General features: G+C 37.2%; 1 protein-coding gene across 1 annotated transcript in view; it reads right to left on the bottom strand.

Moving 5' to 3' along the window:
• Positions 1 to 498: 498 nt before the first annotated feature.
• B3GLCT (beta 3-glucosyltransferase) overlaps positions 499 to 12,415 on the bottom strand; it is a 64,098-nt gene continuing 52,181 nt past the window's right edge. Inside the window, exons 11-15 of the mRNA XM_086481862.1 lie at positions 9,403 to 9,516; positions 7,330 to 7,429; positions 6,241 to 6,360; positions 3,778 to 3,922; positions 499 to 666 (exon numbers count right to left, since the gene is read on the bottom strand). Coding sequence (XP_086337988.1) covers positions 499 to 666; positions 3,778 to 3,922; positions 6,241 to 6,360; positions 7,330 to 7,429; positions 9,403 to 9,516 — 647 coding nt within the window. The remainder of the gene's footprint in view (positions 667 to 3,777; positions 3,923 to 6,240; positions 6,361 to 7,329; positions 7,430 to 9,402; positions 9,517 to 12,415) is intronic.

The raw sequence follows: 12,415 nt of genomic DNA, 5'->3' as shown, positions 1-12,415 counted from the left end.
ACTTCACGGAATCTAGCTCCTGGCCACAGAAACAAAGTCATGTCACCTCTCTGATCTATCAAGAACTGGTTCCAGAACACTTTAGAGAACTGTTTTCTGAGGGTCAATGAGAGACGATGTTCAACAGATGTTCAACACATATGAGGCTCCCAAATACATAACTTCGGCTTTTGAGAGGACAAAGGAAGGAAATGTAAATTGATGCCGTCTGACTCCAAGTCCAAGGCAGAACAAGATAAAGTTGTACAAGACATTTCAAACGTGTCAAGTGCATTGGTATAGAAAGCCCAAAAACATTTTAAAAAGAAACGAAGTGTAACAAAAGAATCCAAAAGTCAATTAGGTGCCTTCTTCCACTGCTCTGGAGCAATGTAACAAACAGGAACAAAACATTGTCTTCTATGCCATGAACATACGAACAACATGAAACACCACAAAAATCACAGTAGTGACTGCCTCTCATCTGTAGTACATTAATCAACACTTACATTCTACTGCTTATAAATCCTCTCTGTGATATCCAACTTTCTTTCCATTTAGTGACTCTTCTGTGTTTGGTGCCAGCCATGTGAAATATACCTTCACTGGATCAATGTTCCAATGCTTGTGAAATGATACTGGAATTTGGTGAGAAAGGTAGCCTTTTGGGTAGTCCATTGGCCTTGCCTAAGATGGAAGAACAAAACCAAAACCACTAGTACTTGGTGATGAATAAGAATTTTAGAACAAGAAACTACCACCGTTCAATGCCCTCTGTATCCTAACAAAGCAATATGGCATTGACAAAATACACAAGAAAGCAAAGTGGTTTTTTACATCACTCTATTAAACCCATTGATAGGCATTAGTTTAGATCTTCAATTCATGCTGTAGTCATGCTATGAAGTACACTGATATTAAATATACACTATTTCTCAGGATTAAACGGTCAACATCTACGAAAGCAAGTGATAAACAGTATAGTTTGTATGGATCTTTCTAAATATACAGTTTTGGTTCAATAATGACAAAATTATTTTAAATAATATTCTCTTGCTCCTCCTTCTAATGAGAGTTGCCAGCACTGCCGGTGTGAACTGTAGGATCCTAATAAAGCCATAAGCAGCAAAAATAGATAAAGTCTTATGATGGGGAAAAGTTACCAAATGCAGGAAATACCGTGGTGCCAGATGACTGCACTGTTATTCTTTATCAGGCTATATCAAAAGAGACAATTGCAACACAACTATATGACGCAGCTGACTTCTTATGCATCATTACATAAAAAAAGCCCCACTCGTAGTGGTCCCCGGTAAAATAACTAGATTTTGCCACTGTAAATAGAGTTTTTGTAGAGAGAAATACATGAAATGCACATGTTTGGTTTTTTCTAGATGTAAAACACAAGAAGAAAATTGAGTGGTTTGGATGCTGAATCACTGATTTAATGCCTAAGCTAGGAGCTGATTTAACACTGCACGCTCCACCTACTTATGGTGGTATTAACGAATTCTACGTGCTGTGTTCTCCATGCAGTTCTGTATACACTCCAGTCATAAAATCAGGCAACAGAATTTGACATTAAGAAACCTGAATAGATTTTGGTGGTTTGATAATTATAAAAGAATGAGATCCGCTCTAATAACTATCACTTTTATTCATTGCTTTCTAAGAATCATACTGCTTTATAGGTGGTTGACCTTAAGATATAAAGTCCCTGAATTTCTTCCTCCTCACATTTTGTGGCATCAATTATTATAATCTTCACGGGGTTTTTGTGCTACAATTTGTATTTGGTATTTTACAAAAGCCAAAGACATTGCTCTTGCCCAGATTTTATATTTTTAAGACCGCAGTCCTGGCTGGTACTCAACATGGGACTGTTCCTGTTCTCTTTAAGCGCCTCATAATGTCAAAAGCCTCCGGAACAGGTTACAGAATACATATCTACCTTAGCATGTAGCAAACAGGAATCCAGTAAGAGTGAGTAAACACTGCTACATCACAGACACCCACCCTAAGGATGAAGATCTCTTTGCTTGTGTTTCATAATGTATACTCAGCACAGTTCTGGACTCGTGCTTCAAGGAACACTGCACATCATAATATTCCATTCAAGTCTTTAAAAATAATTTTCCGGTTGACAGAAAATCCAATTTTGGTTTTCTCATTTTAAAAATATTTGTTGCACAATAGTGGAATTCACAGAATAAGCACACTCTATTTTTATTCAGTAGTTTTCCCCCCAGGGTTAATTTTTGTTCAAGGTATGTTAAATTAGAATTTGTTATAAGCAACAGTAAAGATGAATTACAATCCAAGGGCAATTTTCTACATGGAAAATCAAACTGCTAGGATTTCACTTTCAAAGTGATTCAGTATCAAATGCACACCATTAAAGATTACAAGGAAGTGCTTTGCTTTGCTGTACAAGGGATGTTCCTACAAATCTGTAAAATGAGTTCTGTTCTTTCTGCCTCTCCTTTAATTATGTGGGGTTTTTTTAAAAAACCATCTGTGCAAGCACAAATCATTCAATAACTCTGTCGATTTTATAAGATGCAGTACTTGCTTTCTTTCTACACTGAAAGGAGCAAGCGATGATAAACAAAACAGGAAAGTAAACAGATATGATATTTTATATGGACAAAGAATTAAAATATTGAATAGTGCATTTTTCAGTCTTCCCATTCCTCTAAACAGTAAATGTAATCAGAAAGAGAACCTTAACATAGGAAAAGCTGATAATTTAATTAGCAAACTTTCCCCCCCACTGACAGCTGCTTTGAATTACATGGCAATTTACTAATTTTCAAGTAGCCTATTATCTTAATCTCAGTTCATATTCAAACACACAGGTCTTCTCATTTTTTGAACTAGATTAACACCTGAAAAACACTGAACACTACACTGATTTAAATGCTGATTTTAAAAAAGTTGTGCACTGTGAATCTTAAGTGCTTCTTCTCTTTAATGCCACGGGAGGAAGGTAAAGTGTTTATTTGGTTTGCGAGGCAGCAAATCTCTTGGGACTCAGTGCATCCTGTTTTCCACTGTGACATTACAGTTAGATTGTTAAATATTCTGGAAGACGGAAACAAGATTCGAATCTATTCCAACTCACTTCTCCCAAACCAGAGAATATACTCACAAGAAAGTTATGTTTTGTGACCTCTTTTTCCCTTGTGCTAGCATAGAGCAATTTATCATATTTATATCATTCTTCAGAATCCACCAGAAAAGCAACAGTTCTGGGAAAACTTTTAGATTTTATATCTTCACTAATGAGATATTTCAGAACAGTAAACACTGTATCAATAGAAAAATTGGATAAGTAGAGAAGACAAATTTACTGAAAAATTTCACAGTCGGTTCTCCATTATCTGAAGAAAAACATATTGTAGTGTGTTGTTAGTTTTTTGGGGGTTTTTTCCTTTTCTTAGAGGACATATCACAAGTACTCAAAGCATGTGGCTCCTAATCTATTTGTTTTTCAAAGTTTCCACCTCTTATTTTTTGTATAAAATGCAGTTCTTACAAAATGCATTTTTATAAAATGTAGTCATAGGTTAACTGAAATATCTTACAAACTATTAAAGCACCGTAGTAATCCATGCTTTGAGAATATTCTTATTTGCTTGATCAAACTTGTTCTGGAGAGAAACAAGGTATAGCAGCAGCATCTAGCTTATCGTTATTGCACATTGATCGAGTTTGCAATATTGATGAGTCCTGTTTTACGTGTACACTTATAAGAATGAAATGTATTTCAAATACTAGTAAAAATAACTCTCTGACCTGATGGAAAAGTGGACTATGTGTTATAGGGATTCCTAAGCCACTGAAACACATCCCAAGGACCATATCATCAGGCGCATCCATGCTGTAACACCGGCATTTACTAGCAAGTAGTTTCTGAACAGCTATTCTGCTGAAAACCATCCTGAATAAAAAAAGCAAACGAAACATGTAAGACAGTAACTACTAGAGAAGCCAAATGACTGTAATTAATAAATATTGCTAAATTATATAAAACTGCAAGATAAAATGTAGCCCTCTGGTACAACATATCTGAAATTTCAAAATTTGAGAAGTCAGTACTGACAAGTAGTGCAAGAGATACTTTCAGAAATAGAATTACTTTATATAATGAAAATTAATTATACCAGTTATGCCCATTGTTGTTATTCCAACGATTACTTAGCTAGCCACCATTTTTACTGCAGCTGATAATTCCTCCTAAATTTGGCCAGGACTTTAAAGAAAAATTCTCCTCTATCTTACTCAAATGTATTGTCCAGTTAGTCATCATGTAGCAATTAAATGAGAAGAACTCTAAACCTGAACCGTCATTCCTTGAATTCTCTGTTATACAGAGTTCTCTCCAGAAGTGAAAATGTTCCTTGAAGCCATTGCAAGGCTCTTCTATTTATCCTAACCTTTTTGCCCATCTAAATATCAACCAGAGCCTGAAGCTCTTAGATCATTATCACTAAAATAAGCCCTCAATAGACCAAAAACCTGATGATGTCTTAAATTTAACAGCTGAGGGAATATACTCGTCTACTATTCCACAGCTACCTTTTCTGAAGTTACATCATCCATCTAGTCCAATCAGAATACAGGGTACTCCAGCTACTACAAGTTATACTAACACGATTCACACTTTGAAATCACTACATGGCTTTATGAGTTCATTCACTACATGACAAACCTTCACTTGACACTGGGACATAGCAAAACTTCTACAAATACTTAATGCTAAGTCAAAAAGACTGACCTGAGAATATTGTCAGATTAAAGCCGTAAAAGACTCCATCACTATCATTGCAACTTTGAAGACTGCATGTATCATAAAAAGAAAAAAAAAAAAAAAAAAGGAGAGCACAATAGGAAGTTGTATCCCAGTACTCAGATCACATAGAAAAGGAATAATAAGCTAGAGCCTTACGGAAGGTGGGGGTGGGTGGGGAAGAGTTGGAGTTGGCGTTAGTGACCAGCATGTGTTGCTACACAGAAGGTGTGACACAAATTGCACACTTTTGGGGAATGTGTTTGCTAGTTGATTATCTGGATAGTGTCCCTTCAGTTATACAGAATTCTTCACTTACAGTGAACCTTCTCAAAATTAAGGTATGAAGCAAGATGGATGATCTGTATCTCTATCTGCTCAAACCTGAGAATGAAAACAACCTCCAAATTTCCACATCTAGATGACAGAATAGAAACTAAGATATAAATACTAAAAAGATATAGAAGTATAGGACTGGTAACCAACAAACATATCAGCACCAGTTTGTTTCTTAACTCATGCATAAACCCTACATAAGTAAGACCTTATGCAACTATGCAAAACAACGAGAAAGCCAGTCAATTGGTTTTTACTTACTCATGGATGGATAAGAATCTAGAAAGTTATTATAGCCACTACTTTTCACAGAGAAAGACACTAAGGACATTCAGATATCCACACTACTTGCTTTAGACACACAAGATGGACAGATCAAAGTCTTAAGACGGTTCTTATTGCAATATGGGCCAATCTGAAAGTTCCTATACATGTTCATTTAAACCAAATTTTGCAACCACAGGGACCCATGTGTCTCATGCATAAGATCAATCCACAATTATCTCTTTCTATGAGAAACTATTTTCCAGGACATCAACATCAAACTCCTTGCTCAGCCACCTCTCCATAAATCATTGCATGAAGTTCAAAGACAGAAGGAGAATCACAAACATTTTTCTCCATGCTTGGACAAAGAAAGAGAACAGGAATGAATATTTTCCTTGCAGCAATTTGTACCCCCAGGTGTGCTGCTTTGGGTTCTCCTGCAAACTCCATAACAGTTCAGATCACGAGGGTACTTTTTTAAGCAACTATCCCAATTGTCTCTGCTTACTACACTTTGAATCGCATTGTAAGGTGGTCTCTGAGTACGCAGAATGAATTCTATCAGATGAAACAAGGCTGCATGATGTGGTGCAGATAATAGGCACTCAGTTCACAGTCAAGCTGAAATGACCCCTTCTGAAACATGCACAGTCCTCAGCACCAACTGCTTTGCTCTACAAATCTGTTCCCAATGGGCAGCACAACTTCTTACTAGCTAGGACACATGGGTCTTTGAGCATCACTACGTTTTAATTGTACTAGGAAACATCGCTGTTTCTGTTGAAACTGATTTGTGTTGTAATTCAAAACATTTGCACTCAAAGAAGGGACTGATGTAGATCTCAGTAGGAGTTTAAATAAATTACCCTCCTCCGCCAGTGATATAACTATATCCTCCTGTTCCCAAGCCGTAACCGTAACGTTCTCCAAGAAACACTGGTTCATTTGGGTCATAGCAACTGAGCAATCTTCGGAGTCTGAAGATACTATAATATGAAAATCCATTAAAAAAAAAAAATCATGTAGATATCGATTCTGAAATGTCATTGCTAGCCTAAATGGCATTCTTGTAAATAGCACAAAAATCATAGGAGAAATTCAGAAATACTACAACAAACAGAGATCCAAGCTGTTAAACAGAAATTTATGACGGGTTATTTACTATGAGATATGACTGTTGAATTTAGTCAAATGATGAATCAATTAGCTTAAAATATTTTTCTGAACCAGGCAAAGTTTCTCAGCAAAAATCAGTCTTATCTCAGAGAAAACACGAAATTATTTTTTCCAAAGAATGGTAAGATCTTTCCAAATGATCTTTTCTCCCCAGGAATTGAAAAACAAAAGTGTAGATTTAGTTATACAAATACTGCTTTATCTACAGTTATACACTTCTAAATTCTTCTGTCACATGACTTAATGTAAAGTATTGTCTTGAACGACTTATTGTCATGTTCATGCCCACAGGATCTTGCTGGTTGATCACTGTGCCTTATTTCACTTCCACTGCAGTGTCAGATTTCATGCAAATAGGATCTGATTTTCTAATAAAGGCAAGTCCTCAGACAACTCTACAACTGACCCTAGCTTATGGAACCTTTCTTCTGACACATTTATGTGAGGAATACATCTTAGAAAGTGTATTAGCAAATGACTAAAACCAAGCAGCTCAGACATATCTATACTTAAGAATCACAATGCGTAATGATATTCACGCTATACGACTACATAACAACACTAATATGCATAGTTTTTATCAAGTTACAAGATTATGTTGTTTTTAACATCAGTCAAGGAATGCTGAAGGAAAGTAACAATTTTTTTTCCTTAAAGGAATATAAAGCCACGTAACTAATAAAACAGCTGTATCTCTTAAATACAGAAGAAGAGGTGAATATTGCCAAAGTTTCTATTGATATGAACAGTGATAATTCCTAAAGTACTACAATGTATACCTTATCAGTGTGTCATCATCCACTACGACTAACCAAGGAGTTCTGGGAGAGCTATGATTCAAAAACCTTTCCAAAATGGCAAAAGTTTTCCCACAGTGACCTAAAGGAAGAGAAATAACAGAATATACATTTAAATAAAATGAGATTTTTGTAATAAACAAAATAAACAATTATTCATAAATGAAACAAATATTTTACTGCACTATGCAAAACATTTTGGAAATGATCAGCAAAATATTTGAGATGCAAGTTTAAATTACACCCTTCATTTCGCTGAATGGTATTTGTACAAATTGTTCCAATATAACCATTGCTTTCTATGCAGGAACATACTTTTGTATGTTGGATGTTGAAGTATGGAAATTCTTTGAATTATAGAAATCTGAAAAATAAACTTTATTCCAGCTATCCTGTTAAGCTGTTGGACAATACCTGGCAAACTGCTACTCTTAATTTTGAAAACAGTAAAATGAGCAGACTATGATAGAAGTGTGTTCTGCAAAATACTCCATGATATTTTCATAGCATTTTGTGATGCATTGGGCAGGTCCATTGCTTTTATACAAATACTTAAGTCTACATTAATCTACCATAGTCATCATCAGCAACTCAGGTCCTGGTAACTTCCTCCAAGGAAAGGTCTTAATGGCTATAACGAAGTTGAGAGGTAAAACACCCTTTACTAGGAGTCAAGAAGTGAAATACCATGACAAGAGAAACAATAAGTTTCAGACTTCTATTGGATCTTCTTTAGATCTCTGAAAAATTGAACTGCAAACAGCATTCATCTAGATTACAGGTGATTGTCTAAAGCAATTATCGCTGTCAATATTACAATCACTGAACATTAAAAAATAAGGATAGGATACTATATTTGAAGCAACTTCCCGTTAAAATTGGGGTTTTTTTGAGAGAATGCAGTAACCGTGCTTAAGAAATGAAGGAATTCCTGGCTTTGCTGATTTTGTGAAAACATGAACTTAATGCAGACTGATACACAAACATTTACTAAATTAAACCCAAGATTTCTATATCATAGTGCATCACGAAAGATGGACAAAAATAGTATAAGAGCAAATTCAGCACAATTTGTTTCGTTTAGAACGCCAGTAGCCCACTGGTCCCACTGGTCCCCATGGCAACGCTCAAAGGCCAAAGTTCAGTCCCTTCCCCGTGGTGTGACTAGAAATACTGAGCACGGCTTCTACAAATGACCCACACATGCCCAGTAGGTCTGCTGCCTCCTGAAAACACTCACTGGTTGCACATGTCACAATGCACCTGTGCAAATGGAAATCCTTGCTTACTCTCTGCCTCTAATAGACCCTGTGGAGGACAAAAAAAAGGGCAGCTGGAAAGCTGGAAATAATCCAGAGATCAGAACAACTGACCTAGTGGGCCAGATAAAGCTAATAGACCACAGCTTGGACACCTCTAATTCAGAAGGTAACAGACTGTGGCAGAGACTGTAAGTCTAAGAACAACAGATCAAATGAAAGAAAAAACCCTAAAATTAATCAGCTCACAGAAGCCATCATATCCATAGCCTAAAACAACATTATTTGTCATAAAACAATCTTCCAACCTAAATGTTCAGTTTTCAGGCTTAAATCAAGACATACTAGGCACAAGCATAGGATATCTGAATACCATACAGCAAGTAGTTTCTGCTTAATAACCAGTTGGCACTGGCTGAGGTCTTCTGAAATAAATCTATGACTTCTGCTACTACTGATCATCTTATTCAAGATTGTCAATAACTCAAGAGTTACTATCCTTACCTCAAGTAATAACACCAATTTTTGTCTCTTGGAGTGTATAAGTGTACTGTGCTTTCATACTCACAGTATTTAGGTTTCTACTTAAAAGACCATTCTACCTACACAGGTGAACTCTACTCTCCATCCATTTCCTGTGTGGCAAAAGCATTCTCTTAGTTTAGGCTGCATAAATGTGCTATAGAAATACGGAATTTCTAAATTATGTACTATACATGAAACACACCTATTATACATAAGACAGGATCCTTAGACAATTATTTAGCAAAACTGACAACAACAGTCAATAGCTCACCTCTATCAGTATTAGGTACGCCTAAATCTATAGTAGGAATGGAGATGTCTGCATAATCACTGTAGTATTCAATAAGGGCAGCTTCTCTTTCCCAAGTCTGCTTTACAACTGGGACTGCAAAACAATAGTTGACATTGAAACAGAAGTCACTTGATTAAAATAAGTACTTGATCAAAATTTATGCACTTTGTTAATTACCATACTCCTTCGCATGGTAATGAAAACGCTGTTTCAAATACAGCACCGTGGCTCTAAATGTTTATTCTTTTTTCTTTCCTACAATATTTAGAGAAAACAATTCTACATTTTTATGAAAGCCAGTCAGGGTAGTTTTATTTATATAATACTAAATTTCTTTTAAAATATTACACTGAAATCTATGATGTTTACACTTATGTTAACCAAAGTACGGAATTCATTACTTTTACACTTGCTATGGTAGACTTTATAGCACACATCAGCGTGAACACCACGAGAGATCAATTGTTCTTCCAGTATTGAAACTGTCACATTTTTAAACAGTACATCCAACTGTAGTGTATCAAATATTCTGAATCAGAAACAGACCAAATGCACCTTTTGAAATACTACACTTGTGTCATATATACATCATATCTGACAATGTCACAGTAATGCTCAAAAGCACCTGTGTCTGGAGACACACTCACAGAAGCACATTTATAAATATCATACAACCAATTTTGTGATCCCATGGAGATTCTATTCAAGGGAGGACTAATGCTTCTCTACAAAAGCAATCCTTTTCTTATGAGTTGCCATTTCACATAAACATTTAAAATTGATGACACAAAATTCTAATAATGATGCTATGAATGTTTAAATTGCATCGAGTGAAGAAATTATGGGTTTCACCAAAAAAAAAGTCAAACACCTCCAAGGTGTTTGGCAGAGAACTATCAAATTACAATAATGATCTCTTTTCCATTTTAAAAATTAAGTAGTCAGGACTTAAGATGAGCAAAGACTCTGAAGCACTGTCCATTCTGCTATCATCATTTGTCTGATTTATGTTGTTTAAACACCACCCAGTAGGTCTCATTGGTAGCAGCTAGTTCTTTAAATGGAGGGAATTTTTATGTAATTTCCCTTTGCTGCTATATAACTCTGATGCTTGTGAACAACTCATTTTAGCCACTTGCTGGAATCATCCATCACCTAACTTGATGTTTGCTGCTGTACCGGGTTGGTGTGGCCAGGTTTTGGTAGCAGGGGAGAGCTACATGGGTGGCTTCTGTGAGAAGCTGCTAGAAGCTTCCCCTATGCACGACAGAGCCAATACCAGCTGGCTCCAAGACGGACCCACTGCTGGCCAAGGCTGAGCCCATCAGCAGTGGTGGTAGAGCCTCTGTGATACCATATTCAAGAAGGGGGAAAAAAAACCTGTGCCACAGCAATTGCAGCCAGAGAGAGGAGTGAGAATATGTGAGAGAAACAATGCTGAAGACACCAACGTCAGTGAAGGAGGGGAAGGAGCAGAGATTCCCCTGCAGCCCGTGGTGAAGACCATGGAGAGGCAGGCTGTCCCCCTGCAGCTCATGGAGGTCCACAGTGGGGCAGATATCTGCCTGCAGCCCATGGAGGACCCCATGCCAGAGCAGGCAGATGCCTGAAGGTCCTGGCAGGACCTGTGGACCCATGGAGAGAGGAGCTCACACTGGAGCAGGTTTGCTGGCAGGACTTGTGACCCCATGGGGGACCCACACTGGAAAAGTTTGTTCCTGAGGGACTGCACCCCGTGGAAGGGACCCATGTTGGAACAGTTCATGAAGAACTGCAGCCCATGGGAAAGACCCACGTTGGGGAAGTCATGGAGGACTGTCTGCCATGGGAGGGATCCCATGCTGGAGCAGGGGAAGAGTGTGAGGAGTACTCCCCTGAGGGGGAAGGAGCGGCAGGGTGTGATGAACTGCCTGCAACCCCCATTCCCCGTCCCCCTGCACCGCTGGGAGGGGAAGAGGCAGAGAAATCTGAGTGAGGCCAGGAAGAAGGGAGGGGTGAGGGAACGTGTTTTGAAGATTTGGATTTTATTTTCTCATTATCCTACTCTGATTTGATTTGCAATAAATTAAATTAATTCCCCCAAGTCGACTCTGGTTTGCCTGTGATGGTAACCTGTGAGTGACCTCCCTGTCCTTATCTTGACCCACGAGCCTTTTGTTATATTTTCTCTCCCCTCAACAGAGTGGCTTTGGTGGACACGTGGCATCCAGCTACAGTCAACCCACCAGTTCTTTAAATGGAGGAAATATTTATGTAACTTCCCTTTGCTGCTATATAACTCCGACGCTTATGAACAACTTGTTTTACCCCCTTGCTGGAATCTTCTATCACTGAATTTGATGTTTGCTGCCTACCTCCTTGCTCACTTTCCTCTACTCTAATCACACACAGACTAGAAGGATTTATTATTCTTGACTGAGCAATAATCAGTTTGATAACACTAAAATGAATTGAAAGGTAACTGTTAAGACAGAGTAATAGGAATTCAACACACTAATGGAAATGCTTTAATATTTATAAAAAAATATAACTTCACTTCTGTAGCATTGTGCAATGGCCAATACTGCTTTTAAAAGTTTTTAAAGAAACTTAAAACTGCTCTCAATTTTTGCATCAAAAATCCATAGAGAATTACGTACCAAAAATGTGTTCATACAACATTATGGGAGTTTTTAAAAGCAAAGCCAGGAATTTCACCATGCAATAACTCTACATCCTCTATGTAATAAAAAGTCATATTCCACCATATAACATTGCATGGTCAGGCACTAATTGGCAGAGAATGCCATGCAAACCTTTTTTATTTTTCCCCAGCTAGAAAAAGAAAACAATTAGGCAGGAAATTATTTTCTTATTTTGTGGAAATGTTCTATTTAAAAAAAGTTTCTCAGAAGAACAAAACCAGAAAGCTTTCCTAAACAAAAGCCCCAGTATAGGAGCATCACAGATATACCAAATGCTTCCAACCTTCACCTGTCAGAAGAGACACACC

This window comes from Leptosomus discolor, chromosome 1, assembly GCF_034619465.1.
Source record: "Leptosomus discolor isolate bLepDis1 chromosome 1, bLepDis1.hap2, whole genome shotgun sequence".
Lineage (NCBI taxonomy): Eukaryota > Metazoa > Chordata > Aves > Leptosomiformes > Leptosomidae > Leptosomus > Leptosomus discolor.
Note: the sequence above shows the minus strand (reverse complement) of the source record. Positions and strands in the feature narration are given on the sequence as shown.